The sequence below is a fragment of the Ictidomys tridecemlineatus genome, chromosome 2 (assembly GCF_052094955.1).
Source record: "Ictidomys tridecemlineatus isolate mIctTri1 chromosome 2, mIctTri1.hap1, whole genome shotgun sequence".
Lineage (NCBI taxonomy): Eukaryota > Metazoa > Chordata > Mammalia > Rodentia > Sciuridae > Ictidomys > Ictidomys tridecemlineatus.
This window is the reverse complement of record NC_135478.1, coordinates 3,792,472-3,811,224: the sequence shown is the minus strand read 5'-3', so window position 1 is coordinate 3,811,224 and position 18,753 is coordinate 3,792,472. Positions and strand designations below refer to the sequence as shown.

General features: G+C 47.7%; 1 protein-coding gene and 1 long non-coding RNA gene across 2 annotated transcripts; one reads left to right on the top strand and one right to left on the bottom strand.

The window, feature by feature from the left end:
• Positions 1–443: 443 nt before the first annotated feature.
• Positions 444–5,254, bottom strand: Clpp (caseinolytic mitochondrial matrix peptidase proteolytic subunit). Its single transcript, XM_005332081.4, has 6 exons — positions 5,011–5,254; positions 4,853–4,924; positions 4,311–4,407; positions 3,308–3,495; positions 2,099–2,204; positions 444–772 (listed from the first exon to the last, which is right to left on the bottom strand). Exons 1-6 carry the CDS (start codon positions 5,194–5,196, stop codon positions 603–605), a joined length of 819 nt encoding a protein of 272 aa, XP_005332138.2. The 5' UTR covers positions 5,197–5,254; the 3' UTR covers positions 444–602.
• Positions 5,255–5,309: 55 nt separating this feature from the next.
• Positions 5,310–16,282, top strand: LOC144371717 (uncharacterized). Its single transcript, XR_013431780.1, has 2 exons — positions 5,310–5,502; positions 12,436–16,282. It is a non-coding gene; the product is annotated as an uncharacterized LOC144371717 (long non-coding RNA).
• Positions 16,283–18,753: the final 2,471 nt, after the last annotated feature.

The following is an 18,753-nucleotide window of genomic DNA, read 5'->3' as shown; positions in this document are numbered from 1 at the left end:
GTCTCATCTCTTCACTCTCCTTCAGCCACTGGCATCCTTGAGGTTCCTCCCCCATGCCAGGCACAGAACTACCACAGGGCCTTTGCACTGGCTGTGCTCTCTGCCTGGACTTCTTTCCCAGGACATCAATGCTTCCCTTGATTCCTTCAGGTCTTGGCTCAAATGTCACCTTCTTGGCAAGGCCTTCTGGGACCATCCCATGTAGAAATTTACACACCTCCTTCTCTCCTTTTAATTGTCTATCTTTCCTCCAAGAATGTGAGTTCACTGATGCTGGCTTTTTGAGTTTTCTTCACAGCCTGGAACGTAGGTGGTGCTCAGGAGTTTGCTGAAGAAGGGGCTGGTCAGAGACTGGGGTCGGGAAAAGGAAGAGGAGGCCTGGGGACATGCACACGCAAGCCCAACATGCTGTGGCAGGGAGCAAAGGTGCCTCAGACACAGGACAAAGTACAGAAAGATTTAATTTAAAATCACAGTGTCGCAGCCAGACTGCCCTGCCTGTCAGGGCACCCCCAAATCCAAAGTTCCTCAAGGGGCTCCTCCAGGCTCAGCAGTCAGAGGTGAGCGGGGTGCAGCCTTAGGGTCTGGCTGGCCCAGGCCCTTCAGGTGCTTGCTGGGGCGGGAGGGTCTGTGGGCGTCGCCGCAGGCTCTTTCTGCACCAGCTCTGGCTCATCCTCACCATCCTGCGGGGGGTGGACCAGTACCTTGTCTAGGATGCCAAACTCCTGGGCCTCCATGGGGCTCATGTAGCGGTCCCTCTCCATGGCAGATTCTGGCCGGAAACAGGATGCAGGGCACAGTTAGTAAGAACAGAGACCTGGGCCAGGGTTGGGCCTCCTCATATTCATGTCAAAGTCTCAACCTCCAGGGGACGCGGTCTGAAGTTGGGGTCTGGGGAGGTGAGGGAGTTAGTGACCCCTGAGGGAGGGGCTCCCAGGAGGGGAGCAGTGCCTTTATAGACAAGGACGCTCCCAGAGGGCAGAGGAAGGACCAGGTGAGAACATAGGACAAGGCGGCCTCTGCGGCCCAAGAGAACCCTGCCCAGGAATCCACCATGCTGGACCTTGACCTTGGACTTTCGACCTCCAGAACCCCGAGAAATAAGTCTGTTGTTGAAGCCACCCGGCCCGTAGCATTTGGTTACAGCCGCCTGGCTAACCAAGGGCCTCGTTCGCCAGTTCCCTGGGTGACCTTGGCCTTCCTGTTCTTTGTGCCTCTGTCTCCCCATCAGTAAATACTTATTTCAAATCTTTTTTTTTTTTTACCTTTTTATTGATGATGCATAATATACTTCCAAGAAGGGGCACCTACTGTCAATGGGCAGTGTGATGAATTTCAGACTGAATGCACTCACCTGACTAGCACCCAGATGAAAAAGCACTGCCAGCACCCAAAACCCTGCGGGGTCCACCTCCGTCCCCCATCCTCATCACCCCCGCCCCACACCCAAAGCAGCCCGTCCTAACAGCTCAGTGCAGCTGGGCCTGTGCGTGCTGGGGAGTGGTGGTGGTGACTGCTCCCCTCCACAAGACGGCCGAGTCGCCCCCAAGTGCGGGGCTTACACAGGACCACCACCAGCGTCCCTGTGCCACCATGGTTCACGGCCACACACTGAGTGGGTCACGGTCCTTTCGCGTGTTCAGCTTTAGCTCCTGGTCTGCACGGCTCTGCAGAGGGGCAGACGCCTCCACCCCCACTCGGGGTGATCTCCCCTGCGCTCCACATCCTCTCAGCCTTTGGGTCGTGTTTTATGTGTTAGCAATTCTAGCACTGACGCGGCATCTCGCCGGGATTTTAGCCTGCCTCTCTACTACCTTGTTGTTATTTGCAGGGCGGGGGATGGAGCCCAGGGCCTCGCACATGCTAGACAAATGCTCTGCCACTGAGCCACAGCCAGCCCTTAGAGACGTTCTTGGTTGTCATAAGGGAAGGAGACGATGGGCAAGAATGGGTGGAGGCTGGGGATGCTGCTCCCTCCGAACCCCACGGTGCCCAGGATGAAGGCCCACAAGGCCGAGGTGGGAGAGCCCTGGCTTAGCACAAGGCCCACCACGCGGTGTGTGACATAGGGAGTGGCCAGCCCGCCCTGGGCGCTCACCGATCACTTGCAGGCTCTGCTTGGTGTGCTTGGCGTAGATGTTGTACAGCTGTTTCTTGAGCTTTATGATCTCCTCTGCCTGTATGGCAATGTCTGTGGCTTGGCCCTGAGGGATGGCCCAAGGGGAGTGAGACGGTGGAGGCCAGAATTAGAGTCCACCCCTCCTGGGGAGACTGGAGGCAGGGAGAGCACCCGCCCTGAGGTTTCCAGTTTCCAGGCAAGCCCCCCCCCCCAGCACCCCACTGCATTCTGACACCACCAGCAAGGCCTCCCGCGGGTACTGGCTCTTTTTCTTTATTGTTGTTCTTTTAATATTTATTACTTTAGTTTTAGGTGGACACAATATTTTTATTTTACATTTAAGTGGTGCTGAGGATCGAACCCAGTGCCTCATGCGTGCTAGGTGAGACTACCACTGAGTCACTAGGAGCCTCGACCACTGAGCCACAGTCCCAGCCCTATTTGTATTACTTATTGTTTGCATTTTTGCCACGCTGGGATGGAATCCAGGGCCTGGTGCATGGTAAGCACACACACTACCTCAGAGCTACACTTCCAGCTTAATCTTCTCACTTTTTTTTTTTCTTTTTCTGCTGTTAACTATATTTTCTTATTTTCTGCATCCGGGGCCTTGTAAACAGGTAGGAACAGCCTCCCCGGGGTGAGATGGCAAACAGCTCACCTTTGAGTGCAACTTCAGATGGAAACCTACCAATCCAGGACCCACACCCCAACAGTCCCCCTTGCTGGGCTTTCACTCTCCCAGCGACTGTCACCCTTTCCTAATCACCCCTGGGCCAGGTACCAAACCCCCAGGGATGGCCCCCATGCCAGAGCCCGCTGAGCTGATTCCAGCTAGCCAGTGCTGAGCCTGCTTACCCTGCCTGGCCCGTCCCTTCCCACAGACCCCACCATGGCCTCCCCCATACTCTGGTGCCTCCTGGATAGCATGTGTGCTGTGCCCTCTTCTCCTGGAGTAACAAGCTCTCTGATCTGTTGGCCTCACCATACCTGAATCTTGATGAGATTAAAACACTGCTGCAAGCCGAGGCAGCTCAGGGTGGAGCTGCGCAGGGCCCCGGGGTTCAGGCCCCATCACCACAAAAACATGAAAAATAAATAACACCCACACACCCGATTTCTGCCCAGTCACTCCTGTCTAAACCTCCATGTGCATCCCAAGGGTGGCTCGTAGGGGCTGGCACTCACCCGGGCGCCCCCCGAGGGCTGGTGGATCATAATGCGGGAGTTGGGGAGTGAGTGGCGCATGCCGGGGCTGCCGGCGGCCAGCAGCAGGGATCCCATGCTGGCAGCCTGACCCACGCACCACGTGCAGATGGGGTTCAGAATGTACTGCATCGTGTCATAGATGGCCAGGCCTGCGGTCACCACACCACCTGCAGACAGGAGCACAAGTGAGGGGCTGTATCACCCCCCGTTCTCTCAATCACCCCTAGCACTGCAGAGGGCTAAGAGGCAGCCCTTTAAAGCAAGGGCACAAATGAAAATGTCCCCAGGGGTGGGGAGGTGACAAAAAAAGGTGAAGCAGACCTGAAGAAAGGAGAGTCAGTGTCTGCTGTTACATGCACAGGTGGGCTCAAGGGGGCAGATCAACCAAATTTTTAAGAGAAACTAGAAAATGGAAGAGCGCAGTGGTTAAGAGAAAGGCCCCCTTCCCTGGCTGGACAGTTCACCTCTCGGTCTTCAGTAAGTTACTCAGTCTCTTCTCCTAGGTAGAGAGTACTAAATAGTAGCCACCATGTAGGGCTGTGGTGAGGAGAGGAATGATCTCCAGAGCTTCAGTATGTGTCAAGTACTTCACAAAAGACTGACATAGTAAGTGCTCATCCAAATGGCTACTCTTTGTTGGGAAAAGACAAAATCTACAAATTCTAAACTGTGGACCAGATCAAGTTGGTAAAACTGTGTGGAATTAAAAAGGCCACAACCCAGGGGCGACCGGCAGTGGCTGGCTGGTGATCCTAAACTTAAAAGCAAGCAACAGGCAACTTTTGGCAGTGTTGGGGCATGTTTGGGATTCCAAAGAAAGCTCTGTACCTTTTCCCCACAGAAAGGACATCCTGGTAGGGGCTGGGGATATAGCCTAGTTGGTAGAGTGCTTGCCTTGCATGCACAAGGCCACAGATGTTGTCCCAAATCACTGAATATCTCCAGAGGAGTGACCCCAGCACCCAGGGCAAGCCCTGCTCACCAGGGCTATTGATGTACATGTGGATGGGCTTCTTGTTGCTCTCAGATTGCAGGAAGAGCAGCTGAGCGATTACCAGGCTAGCCACACTGTCATCAATCTGCAGGTGGAGAGGGCAGGGGTGTCCCCAGATTGGGGTGGGAGAGAATTTTAAGGGAGAGAGTTGGCGGGGTCAGAGAACCAGGGAGGAGGGTCAAAGCCCAAATAAGAGGGCTCAGGAAGAACTTAGCACCCAGGAGAGGATGGGAGTGGTAGGACCCCAGGGAGTCTGGAAGAAGGGAGGGGATTGTCAGGGGGCTCAGGGCACGGTAAGGGAAGAGGTTAGCATGGTTGGGGACAGGGACTAGAGCCTGGGAATGAAGAGTGGACTCAAAGCTGTCAAGGAGGCCTTCGGAGAGCCGGAGGGGAGGAGCTGAGGGATGCAGGACTGGGCGGGAGCAGGCGGGGCTGAGGACCGGAGGGGCTCCCGGGAGGCGGGGAAGGGACGAGGCGGAGCCGCGGAGGAAAGGCCGGGGGAGGTGGGGGCTGCGAGGGAGGGCGCTCACCGGGCCCATGACGCACACGATGCGCTCCCGCAGGAGCCGCGAGTAGATGTCGTAGGCGCGCTCGCCGCGACCCTGGGAGAGAAGGACGGGGTGAGGGGTCAGGCGGCCGGCGACCCCACCCCCGGCCCCGGGGCCGTGTCCCCGCCGGGCCGCGGTACCGTCTGCTCCACCACGATGGGGATGAGCGGGACAGCCCGGGCCGCCGTCGCGTGCAAGCTCCGCCGCAGGGCCAGGCCGCTCCCGGGGGTCCGCTGCGCGGGAAAGCGAGCGGCGAGGCGAGGCCCCAGCGCCCGGCACTTGCCTGCCGCCACCCAGGCCTCCACCGCCAGCATTCGGGGCCACATGCCGCCGCAGTGCTCCTCGGCTTCCGTTCTCCAGCGGAACTACGACTCCCGGCGTGCTCTGCGCCCGCGGCGCATGCTCACCAGGCCCCCACTTCTGGGAGGCTGGGCGGACGTCGGGGGGCGGGGCCTAAGGGGAGGAGCCGGCGGAGAGAGTGGAAGTTCTCCAGCTGCTGTGTCCCGACCAGTTCGTCAGTTTTGTGCTCTTACGTTTAAAACATCAGCTCCAGCGTGCTCACAGCTCATCTCGGAAGTGGCGTCCTAGAGAGGACTCAGCCTGGGCTGGGGCCTGGGAGAACTTCCAGCCTGGTAGGGTCAACTTCCCCTGAGATAACCCCATCTATTTTTTAAAAAATAGTTTTTAGTTGTAGATGGACACAATATCTTAATTGTATTTATATTTTTGTGCTGAGGAACGAACCCAGCGCCACACACATTCAAGGCAAATACTCTACCACTGAGCTACAACCCCAGCCCCTCCCCATCCATTTTTGGTAACCTGTGAGATAGAGGGAGGAACCCCACGTGGTGGGAGTCATCTGCGCATGTTGTGGACTCTGCCTGGAGAACCACCTGCAAAGCTTCGTGCGAAGTGCAGGTGTGGGCTTCAAGATCCAAGGTGGCACATTTCCAGCCCCAGAGAAGGATGGAGGGTGCACGCCAGCCAGCTGTAGTGTTGGGCTTCAAAGCATGAGTAGGAGTTCATTCGCTGGGAAAAGTTATTCATATGGGAAGAGAATGGGCAAAGGGAAGAAGTAGGCAGTCCCTGGTGAGGTTTCAGGCCCTTGTTTTCTCCAGATTTTTTCAAGGTGGATTCTTTTTCATCTTTTAATTCTAATGTCACCTTCTGAGAATTGTCCCGTACTTCGCATGCAGAGCCTAGAAAAGTGCCTGATTAAATCACAATTCACACTGAGCCAAGAGACAACGATGTGATAGGGAGGAAGTTTGAGAGCAGAGGGCTTTCCCCGTTGTGGCAGCAAATGCCTGTCATCTCAGCAAATCAGAAGGCTGAGGCAAGAGGATGGCAAGTTAGATGGCAGCCTCAGCAACTTAGCAAGACCCTATCTAAAAAAATAAACAGGGCTGGAGATGGGGTTCAGTGGTAAAGCACTCCTGGGTTTAGTCCCCATTACCAAAAATAATTAGATCAATCGTTCTCAGCTCAGCGGCTTTGTCACACAGACTCCAGGGACCTTCTTCTCTTGGAGAAGTCTCCCTGGACCACATTTGTCTTGTTGACATCTTCTGTGTGGCACCACTGTCCAGGACAATTCCATTAATTTGTTTGTTTTCTCCTTTGTTGACTGTTAAACTGAGCTGACTGGAGCCAAAGTTTCTGCTGTCTTATTCATCTCTATGATTCTCAGGAAGTATTAATCAGAACCTTTTTGATTAGGAATCAGAATAAAATGCATCTTTAAATTTTTATTTATTTATTTTTTTGTAATTCTGGGTCAGAACCCAGCACCTTGCATGCACTATCCAAATGCTCTACTGCTGAGCTGTGCCCCCAGCCCACAGAACCACTGACTTAAATCAAAGTGGGTAGTGAACTGAAATCTTTAAAAAGGAGAAGGAACTTTATAATAGTGCTTGGCACATTGTATTTACTCCAGAAATACTTAAAAGCATTTTGATCCTGGTGTGATGGTACATGCCTATAATTCCAACGATGCAGAAAGCTAAGGCAAGGAGGATCGCAAGTTCAAGGCCAGACTCAGTAACTTAGTGAGACCCTGTCTCAAAAAGGGCTGGGGATGTAGCTCAGTGGTAAAGTGCCTCTGGGTCCCATCTCCACTACTGCAAAAATAAATAAAGTGTGTTTTGTTGCTTTAAACTTAGTGGGGCTCAGTAAACTCTGAACAAATGAATATTTTGGCTCTCCGCTGCAAATCAGCCTGTCCCACCATTTAAAAAAAATTTTTTTTAGCTGTCAATGGACCTTTATTTTATTTATTCATATGTGGTTCTGAGAATCACAATTTCCTAGCAGTGCCTCACACATGCTAGGCAAGTGCTCTACCACTGAGCCACCACCCCAGGCCCTGTCCCACCAGTTTTAAGTTATCACTCATGGTGGGAGAGGAGCTCTGATTGCTGTTATCTTTGGGGGAGATGAATGCAAACAGGCCTGCTGCATTGATAGAATTGAAAATTAAAGAAGAAAAGGAAACAGTGCCAGAGAGGCAGTAAACAGATACTCTGATGCATGGACAGTGCTACAGCTTTTCTGGGAATTATGTTGACCCCAGATTTGAAAGTTGCATAGTTAGCAAAGAATTGGAAATAAACCAGTGAGGGAGGACTCATAAAATAATTTACATTTAAAACTTTTTAAAAATCCAGTATCGATATGGGGGAATATAACTCATTGATTAAGCGACTGTTGCAGTCTCTACTAGTTGAGCATCCCGTGAGGGCGGAGGCACGGGTGACTAGCTAAGAAGGAAAGGCTTTCTCTTCAGGTAACATGGGGTGTTGGCATCCAGGGGAGGTGAGGTGGCTTTGTCACACAGACTCCAGGGACCTTCTCTCAGCTCTCACCTCAGTCACCCAGAGAAGGATGGAGGGTGCACGCCAGCCAGCTGTCCCAGAGGGAGCTGCCACCCCCTCCTCTTATATGCCATTGGCCAGAAACTAGCCACAGGACCTTGCTGCACAGGTATTGGACAGTGCATTTATTCACTCAGCTGCTACTTGCTGAAGCCTCCGTTCCCTGGAGTAGAGCAGGAATACAGCTCGGACCAGCCCCTGCCTTTCTGGAACTTACCTTGCATGACCTAGTCCTCTTTTGAAGACTTGCAGCCCAGCTGAGGGAACAGTGGTCGCCCAAAGCCTCCAGTTTGCAGCTTTGTGGTCACCTTCAGCGTAGAGATGCCCCATCCTCCCCCAGGAAGCCGCCCTCAGGGACTCTGCCAAGAGGAGGAACCAAGGTCCGGACATCCTGACTTGACGGGGGTCGCTGGTGGGCCATGGAGACTGGCAGTGGGCTATGTCCTCTCCCCCGGCCAGCACTTTTATTCATTTATTTTTAGGTATTGAAATGCTTTCTCATTTTATTTATTTACATATTTCTCAGTGGTTTTTCCTAATTAGTTATGCATGGTAGCAGAATGCATTTTGATTCATGGTTCATAACTGGAGCGGACCTATTGTCACTTTCTTCCACAGCTGTTAATCCCTGACAGGCATCTCTCACCCCAGGCTCCCCTCGGTGCAGTTGGCCCTGAGGGTTCTTTTGGGTGTGTTTTCTTTTAAATTGCCTCGATACTGAGCAGGTACAGGTTTCTCTTTGTCACTGTTCACTTCACTACACAGTGTAACAGCCCTTATGTGGCACTCACATTGTCTTAGCCTAGAGGTGATTTACAGTCCCCAAGAGGACTTTAGCACGACACCATTTTATAGAAGGGAATTGAGCACCTGAGGATTTTGGCACCTGCAGGGGATCCTGGAACCGTCCCCCATAGGTGCCCAGGAAAAACTGAATCTTGCAGAGAACCCAACTGTGACAGAGTTTCATTACCTTTTCTTAAAACATGTGTGCCATTCCATGACAGGAAGACCCGTCAATTATTTAGGCTCAGCCTTGATCCTCCACTCCCTCACCTCCTCTCCGTCACCTCCTCTCCCTCACCTCCTCTCCCTCACCTCCTCTCCCTCACCTCCTCTCCCTCACCTCCGCCTTCCCGTCCCTGGCTGTAGGTGCGAGTTGGTGACCTGCCTCAGGCCCTCTGCCTTCTTGTCTCCATCAGCCCCGTTCCTCTTCCCCCTGACCGTCCCTGCCAGCTCTGTCTTCCACCTACGTGTCTCTGCGGCTCCAGACTGTCCTCATATCTTCCCTCAAAGGCCTAGAATTAACTCTCAGATTAATGCATCTGAGACGGCTCCTGTCTCCGGGCCCCACTCACCCTCCTCCAGACGCCCCTGCCCTGCGGAAAGCGTGGAGTCGCCCTGGGTTTGTCTCTTCTCGGCTCCGCGGGTCCATTCCACTGGCAGCTCCAGCTCAGCCTTCCACACTTACCTGGCCCCCAGCACCTTCTCTCCCCACTCCACTGGCTGCTTCCCTGACCCAAGCTGTCACCACCGGGCCACTGTGTCACCTTCTCCCTTTTGTCACAACATCTACTCCTGCCTCCAAAAGCTATTCTCTCCGTAGCAGCTGGAAGGGGGATCCTTTTAAAACTTGGATGAGCTCATGTCATCCTTCTGAGAACCCTCTGTGGCTCCCTGCCACCCAGCATCCTAATGAGAATCGCCATGTTCTACTCGATCCACAGCCTCTCCTGCCTGCCGCAGCCACTGATGGCACCTCCCTGCACCCTCTCCCTCACTCACCCACTGCTGCCACACTGGCCCCCTCCCTGTCCTCCAGCTCATCGTCCTGCGCCTGCCTCAGAACTCTTGCCCTGTTTCCACTGCCTGGAATGCTCTTTCTCTATAATCTCCATGGCTCCCTCTTCCCCTCCTGCAAGTCGACACCCCGATTTAAAATCGCAGCCCCCACCAAAAAACCCACAAAACCCCACAAAACCAGAAATATGGACTCTTGGGCTAGGGGTACAGTTCAGTGGCAGAGTGCCTAGCTAGCTCTGCAGGCCCAGAGTTCTATCCCCAGCACCCCAACAAATAAAAGGGACTCTCAACCTCCACCCCAGACCTGCTGAATCTAAATCTGCATTTTATTTAACAAGACTGCTGAGCCTGTGCTCCGTACCTGTAATCCCAGCAATTTGGGAGGCTCAGGCAGGGGGATTGCAAGTTTAAGATTAGCCTCAGTGATTTAGCAAGGCCCTAATCAATTCAGTGAGACCCTAAGCAACTTAGTGAGACCCTGTCTCAAAATAAAAAAATAAAGATATGGGCTGGGGATATGGCTCAGTGTTTAAGTGAGTTCAATCACCCGTACCAAAAAAAGAAAAAAAAAAGACCTTCCACAAATTCACGTACACACCGAAGTCTGAGGAGCCTCTCTGTGATACCTTGGCTGCTTCTCTTGTTACTGTCTCCCCTTCTGAAATGGAAGCCCAGAGAGCACGGACTTTTCTGTTTCACTACAAGTCAGCAGCCGTGACAGCGTTTGACACTCAATGAAGAAATGGCCAAGAACATGTGCCCGTCGGCTTTGTTGGTTAGAAGCCACAGAAACTGTCTCAAGCAAAAAGAGAATCCTTTGGGCACTCAGGTACCCCAGCTCAGGTGGGAATCGAGAAGGTGCCCACGGGCACAGGCAGAGTGTTCAGAGACAAGCACCGGGGACCGGAGTGTGCACCGACTTGGGCAGCTGAGGGGGCCCCGGAGCCCAGCCCCTAAGAATAGAGCGGAGAGGGGACCACAGTCTGGGGCCTAACCACGGCTTACCGTCCCACTGTCCTGAGGGCTGCTTGCCCGAGACCACAGTGTCACAGGGCACGTTGGTGACCTGCCTCAGGCCCTCTGCCTTCTTGTCTCCATCAGCCCCGTTCCTCTTCCCCCTGACCGTTCCTGCCAGCTCTGTCTTCCACCTACGTGTCTCTGCGGCTCCAGACTGTCCTCAAATCTTCCCTCAAAGGCCTAGAATTAACCCTCAAATTAAGGCATCTGAGACGGCTCCTATCTCAAAGGGGAATCGACAGAGGGGATCCCTCCCCCTCTTCCTGCTCCTGGCACTCTTTCTTTGCCGTGGCTTGTATCAGAGATGCTTCCCTCAATCCTGTGTCTGCACTTGACTTCTTCCCGTGTCTCCTTTGTAGACCGAGGCCAGTCATATTGAATGAGAGCCCACCCTGGCCTCTTGTTTCCACATCAGGTCCCATGTGTTCTCCGACACATCTTTTCGGGGAATGCCGTCCAAGTTATGCTGGAAGGCCCCCCCCCCTCTTCTCCTTTCCCGTTCTAGGGCTCAGCTTTCTAGAAGAAAGGAGGGGAGCACAGCTGCCATCAGAAGTACAGTGACACACCTAACAGTCCAAACCTGCAACCTGCAGAATCCCCACTAGCCATGCCTGACCGCCAGCTGCCCTGATCCCCTGCCAAGGGTGAGACAAAAGGGGACCCGGGGCCTGGGGCCTGAGCTCAGTGGCAGAGCACTGGCCCAGCACGTGCAAAGCCTGGGCTCAGTTCTAGGCCCTGAAAAAAGGTGGACCTCATGATAACAACTTGGGGCTTCTGGATTTTGGAAGAGGCAGAAACAGGGAATAACATGGTGCCATTTCATGGCAGCTGTGGTGAACAAACAAACTTACTTTCTTTCTTTTGAAATTGAATCTAGGAGTGCTGTACCATTGAGCTACATCCCCAATCCCTTTTATTTTTAATTTTGAGGCAGGACCTCCCTAAGTTGTTGAGGATCTTGCTCAGTTGCCCAGATTGGCCTTAAACTTGCCATCCTCCTGCCTCAGCCTCCTGAGTTGATGGAATTACAGGAATGCACCACTGGGCCAGGCTGGCACTCTTTTTTGGAGAGAAGAATGGGTCAGGGGCTCAGTTAAAAAGAGGCAGTGGTCCCTGGGTATCCACAGGGAATTGGTACCGGGACCTAACCCCGCTCCATGGATACCAAAAAACTGGAGTTCAAGTCGCTTATGAAATGGCATGATCTTTGCATAAATCCTACACATATTCTATTGGACACTTTAAATGGTCTCTAGATGACTTGTAATACCTACGGCACACCAGGCATGGTGATGCACGCCTGTAATCCCAGTGGCTCTGGAGGCTGAGACAGGAGGATCGTGAGTTCAAAGCCAGCCTCAGCAATGGCAAGGAGCTAAGCAACCCAGTGAGACTCTGTCTCTAAATAAAATACAAAATAGGGCTGGGGGTGTGGCTCAGTGGTCGAGTGCCCCTGAGTTCAATCCCTGGTACCAAAAAAAAAAAAAAAAGAAAAAAGAAAAAGAAAAAGAAACAAATACCTAAGGCAATGTGCATGCTGTGCAAATTGATGTTTTACTGTATTGTTTAAGAAAAATGTCTGTACAACTTTTCTTCTGAATGTTTTGAGCCACAGTTGTTGAACCTGCAGGTGTGGAACTGAGGAGACAGAGGGCTACTTGCACTTCCCAATTAGGCACCACAGTATTATCAAATAAAAACACAGGCAACCTATTTAAGAAAAACAAGGAATCATTTTTTTAGTCCAAATTGGTCCCATGCAACATATAGGAATACGTTTATGTCAAAAAGTTACTCATCGCTCAGCTTTTCTGACACTGAAATGTAACTGGGCATCCTGTATTTTATCTGGCAAAACTTTTCCAGATTAGAGCAGAGGACAGCGACCCCAGCCAGACAGCTGTGTGGAAGAAGGAGGAGCCGAAGACAGCAGTCCTGGCCTTCTGTCCAGTAGGAGGAGAGTGACCCTGCATGTGTGGCCAGAGGAGAGCAAGTCACTGCGCATCTACCAACGCGTGGGGTGGCTTTCCCCGTCAACTTCCGTCCAGTGACAACAGCCAGGATCACAAGGCCATTATCCAAGTCCCAGCAGACAAGGTGTTGGTGACCTGCAGGGACACTACAAGATTCTACGGTAGAAACTGTAATACCTCGAACCCACACCTCTAGAGAAGAAGACTGTGGATACCATGAAGAAACAAGGGAAGGAATTGCCCAAAACACACCAGCTGATACCATAATAGATCCACTGACAGCACCGTAGATGAAATGTCAGAGAAGGAGTTCAGAATGTACTTAATTAAAATGATCTGCAAAGCAAAGAGTGAATTTGAGAGCAAAAGATTACTTCAAGAAAGAGATAGAGACTGTGAAAAAAAAAACAAACAGAAATCCTTAAAATGAAGAAAATAATAAACTAAATAAAAATTCAATAGAAAGTATCACCAATAGACTAGATCACCTGAAAGACAGAATGTCAGATAATGAAGACAAAATATACAATTTTGAAAATAAAGTTGACCACACAGTGAAGATGGTGAGAAACCATGAACAGAACTTCCAAGAATTATGGGACAACATGAAAAGACCAAATCTAAGAATTATTGGGATAGAGGAAGGCTCAGAGATACAAACCAAAGGAATTCACAATCTCTTCAATTAAATAATATCAGAAAATTTCCCACACATGAAGAATGATTGGAAAATCAAATACAAGAGGCTTACAGGACACCAACGTACAACACTGCAATAGATCCACACCAAGGCGTATTATCATGAAAAAGTCTAGCATACAGAATAAGGATAGAATTTTAAAAGTTGCAAGAGAAAAGTTTCAGATTACAATATGGGGGAAACCAACTCAGATCCCAAAAGATTTCTCAACCCAGATCCTCAAAGCCAGGAGATCCTGGAACACTGTATATCAAGCTCTGAAAAAAAAAAAAAAAAAAAAAAAGGATGCCAACCAAGAATCTTGCATCCAGCAAAATTAAGCATCACATTTGATGATGACATAAAAACCTGCCATGATAAACAAAAATTAAAAGAATTTACAACGCAAAAGCCTGCACTACAGAAAATTCTCAGCAAAATATTCCATGAGGAGGAAATGAAAAACAACAGTGAAAATCAACAAAGGGAGGAACTACACTAAAGGAAAATCCAATCAAAGGAAAAACCAAGTCAAGTTAAAAACCAAAAATGGGGCTCAAGCGGTAGTGCGCTCGCCTGGCATGCGTGCGGCCTGGGTTCAATCCTCTGCACGACATGCAAACAAAGATATTGTGTCTGCCGAAAACTAAAAAATAAATATTAAAAAATTCTCTCTCTCTCTCTCTCCCATACTCTCTCTCTTAAAAAAAAAAACACATAAAACCCCCCAAAATAAACCAAAATGACAGGAATACAAACCATGTCTCAATAATAACCCTGAATGTTAATGGCTTAAACTCACCAATCAAAAGACATAGACTGGGCTGGGGTTGTGGCTGAGTGGTAGAGCGCTCTCCTAGCACAGGCGAGGCCCTGGTATTAGGCCCAACTACAACTAAAAAAAAAAAAAAAAAGACATAGACTGGAAGATTGGATTTTACAAAAAGATCCAACAATATGCTGCCTTTAAGAGACTCCTCTCATAGGAAAAGACATCCACCTACTGAAGGTGAAAGGGTGGGAAAAACACATCACTCCTCTGGACCATGTAAACAAGCAGGGGTTTCCATCCTCATATCAGATAAAGTGGTCTTCAAACTAAAGTTAGAAGAGACAAAGAGGGATATTTCATACTGCCAAAGGGAATCACACATCACCAAGACATAACAATCACAAATATCTATGCCCCAAACAATGGAGGTTCTATGTATATCAAACAAACCCTTCTCAATTTCAAGAAGCAAATAGACCACAACATAATAATGCTGAGTGACTTTAGCACACCTCTCTCACCACTGCACAGCTATTCCAAACAAAAACTAAACAAAGAAACTATAGAACTCGGGGCTGGGGATGTGGCTCAAGCGGTAGCGCGCTCGCCTGGCATGCCTGCGGCCCGGGTTTGATCCTCAGCACCACATACCAACAAAGATGTTGTGTCCGCCAAGAACTGAAAAATAAATATTAAAAAAAGAAACTATAGAACTCAATAATACAACTAATGATTTAGACTTAACAGACATATATAGAATATTACACCCATCATCAAGCGAGCACACCTTCTTAGCAGCACATGGACCCTTCTGTAAAACAAGACCATCTATTATGCCACAAAGCACCTCTCAGCAAATATAAAAAATAGAGATATACCTTGTATTCTATCAGATTATAATGGAATGAAACTAGAAATCAATAATAAAATTTTAAAAAGAAGCTACTTGAGACTAAATAATATGCTATTGAATGAGCAATGGATAGCAGAAGACATCAGGGGGGAGATAAAAAATTCTTAGAGGAAAGTGAGAGCACAGATACAACATATCAAAATCTCTGGGACAAAAAAAAAAAAATCTCTGGGACACTGTGAAGGTAGTGCTAAGAGGAAAGTTCACTGCGTTGAGCTCATTCATTAAAAACATAAAAAATTAACAAATAAATGACCTAACATTCCATCTCAAAGGCCTAGAAAAAGAACAAATCAACACAAAAGTAGTAGAAGACAAGAAATAATTAGGAGGCTGGGGATGTGGCTGGGGGCTGGGGTTGTGGCTCAAGCGGTAGCGCGCTCGCCTGGCATGCGTGCAGCCCGGGTTCGATCCTCAGCACCACATACCAACAAAGATGTTGTGTCCGCCGAGAACTAAAAAATAAATATTAAAAATTCTCTCTCCCTCTCTCTCTCTCCTCTCTCTCACTCTATCTTAAAAAAAAAAAAAAGAAATAATTAAAGTCAGAGCTGAAATCAATGAAGTTGAAACAAAAGAAATAATTCAAAAGTTCAAAAAATGAAAAGTTGGTTCTTTGAAAAAATAAATAAAATTGATAAACCTAATTTAGTCACAGTAATAAAGAGGAGAGAGAAACTGAAATTACTAAAAATTTGTGATGAAAAAGGAAATATCGCAACAGACACAATTGAAATACAGAAGATAATTAGAAACTATTTTAAAAATTTGTACTCTGATAAAATAGAAAATCTCAATGACACTGACAAATTTCTAAAATACATGATCTACTCAAACTGAATCAGGAGGATGTACACAATTTAAACAGAGCAATTTCAAGAAAGGAAATAGAAGACACCATCAAAAGCCTACCAACCAAGAACATCCCAGGACCAGATGGATTCTCAGCCAAGTTGTATAAGACCTTCCCAAAAGAATTAATACCAATACTCTTCAAATGATTTCATGAAATAGAAAAGGAGAGAACCCTTCCAAACTCATTCTATGAGGTTAGCATCACCCTGATACCAAAACCAGACAAACAATAATCAAGGAAAGAAAACTTCAGACCAATAATCCTGATGAATGTAGATGCAACATTCTCAATAAAATTTGGCCAATTGCATACAAAAACATATTAAAAAGATGGTGCACCATGATCATGTGGCGTTCATCCCAGGGATGCAAGTTTGGTTCAACATACAAAAATGAATAAACGTAATACATCGCTTCAATAGACTTAAAGAGAAAAATCATGATTATCTCAATAGATGCTAAAAAAGTATTCAATAAAATACAATACCTCTGGGCTGGGGTTGTGGCTCAGTGGTAGAGCACTTTCCTAGCATGTGTGAGGCCCTGGGTTCGATCCTCAGCACTGCATAAAAGTAAATGAATACAATAAAGGCCCATCAACATCTAAAAATGTATTTTAAAAAATGCAGCACCTCTTCATGTTCAAAACACTAGAAAAACTAGGAGTAGTAGGATTATATCTCAACATTGTAAAAGCTATCTATGCTAAGCCCAAGGCCAACATCATTCTAAATGGAGAAAAATTGGAAGCATTCCCTCTAAAAACTGGAGCAAGTCAGGGTGCCCTCTTTCACTACTTCTATTCAACATAGTCCTTGAAATTCTAGCCAGAGTAATCAGACAGGTGAAAGAAATTAAAGGGATACAAATAGGAAAAGAAGAACTCAAACTATCATTATTTGCTGATGACATGATTCTATATTTAGAAGACCCCCAAAATTCCACCAGAATAATACGATTATGAATTCTGCAGTGTAGTAGGATATAAAATCAATATCCATAAATTAAATGTATTTATATACGTAAGTGATGAATCCACTGAAAGAAAAATTAGGAAAACTACCCCGTTCAAAATAGCCTCAAAGAAAATAAAACACTTGGGAGTTGATCTAACAAAAGAGGTGAAAGACCTCTACAATGAAAAAACTACAGAACACTAAAGAAGGAAATTGAAGAAGACCTTAGAATATGAAAAGACTCTTGGATAGGCAGAGTTAATATTGTCTAAATGGCCATACTACCAAAACTGTTTTAATTGCATTAAAACAGATTTAAGGCAATTTCTATTAAAATCCCAATGACATTCTTCATAGAACTAGAAAAAGCAATCATGAAGTTCATTTGGAAAAAAATGAAAGGCCCAGAATAGCCAAAGCCATTCTTAGCAAGAAAAGTGAAGCAGGAGGCATCAGGATACCAGACCTTAAACTGTACCACAGAGCTATAGTAACAAAAACAGCATGGTATTGGCACCAAAATAAACATGCAGACCAATGGTACCGAATGGAAGACACAGAGACCAACCAACATAAATACAGTTATCCCATACTAACAAAGGTGCTAAAAACATACATTGGAAGGGATAGCCTCTTCAACAAATGGTGCTGGGAAAACTGGAAATCTATATGTAACAAAATGAAATTAAACCCCTATCTCTCACCCTGCACAAAGCACAACTCAAAGTGGATCAAGGACCTAGGAATAAAACCAGAGACCCTGCGCCTCATAGAGGAAAAAGTAGGCCCAAATCTTTATCATGTCAGATTAGGCCCCGACTTCCTTAACAAGACTCCTAACGTGCAAGAAATAAAATCAAGAATCAATAAATGGGATGGGTTAAAACTGAAATGCTTCTCCTCAATAAGAGAAACAGTCACGGAGGTAGAGAGAGAGCCTACAGCACGGGAGCACACTTTTACCACATGCACATCAGATAGAGCACTAATCTCTGGGGTATACGAAAAACTCAAAAAACTTAATACCCAAAACCAAACAACCTAATCAATAAATGGACTAAGGAACTGAACATACACTTCTCAGAAGAAGATATACATGTGATCAAAAAATATATGAAAAAATGTTTAACATCTTTAGTAATTAGAGAAACACACATCAAAACTGCTCTCAGATTTCCTCTCACCCCAGTCAGAACGCCAGTCACCAAGAATACAAGCAATAGGGGCTGGGGTTGTGGCTCAGTGGTGGGGCATTTGCCTAGCACGTGTAGGCCCTGGGTTTGATTCTCAGCACCACATAAAGATAAATAAATTTAAAAAGATATTGTATCCATCTTCAACTACAAAAAAAAATTTAAAAAGAATACAAGCAATATAAGTGTTGGAGAGGATGTAGGGAGAAAGGCGCACTCATACATTGCTGAGGGGACGGCAAACTGGTACAACCCATCTGGAAAGCAGTATGGAGATTCCTTAGAACACTTGGAAAGGAACCACAATTTGACCCAGCTATCCCACTCCTCAGCCTATACCCAAATGACTCAAAATCAGCATACTATAGTAACGCAGCTATGTCAATGTTTATAGCAGCGGAATTCACAATAGCTAAACTGTAGAAGCATCCTAGATGCCCTTCAATAGATGAATGGATAAAGAAACTGGTAAAATATACACAGAGGAATATTACTCAGCAGGAAAAGAGAATAAAATTATGGCATTTGCAGGTAAATGGATGGAGTTGGAGAATATCATGCTAAGCAAAGTAAGCCAATCCCCCCAAAACCAAAGGCCCAAAGTTTTCTCTGCTTAGTGGATGCTGATCTATAATGGGGGAGGGGCATAGGAAGAACGGAGGAACTTTGAATTGGGCAAAAAGGGGAGGTAGGGGAGAGGTTATGAGGGTAGGAAAGATGGTGGTATGAGATGGACATCATTACCCTAGGCACATGTATGACTGCATGAATCGTGTGTTTCTACACCGTGTTCAATCAGAGAATTGGAATGTTGAGCTCCATTTGTGTATGAAGAATTGAAAT

Excerpts from the sequence above, each read along its gene's own strand:
- Clpp (XM_005332081.4), bottom strand. The coding sequence starts at position 5,196 with ATGTGGCCCCGAATGCTGGCGGTGGAGGCCTGGGTGGCGGCAGGCAAG. Across the intron at positions 4,925-5,010 it reads CCATCGTGGTGGAGCAGACG|GGTCGCGGCGAGCGCGCCTA; the intron begins GTACCGCGGCCC and ends CTTCTCTCCCAG. Across the intron at positions 4,408-4,852 it reads TCGTGTGCGTCATGGGCCCG|ATTGATGACAGTGTGGCTAG; the intron begins GTGAGCGCCCTC and ends CTCCACCTGCAG.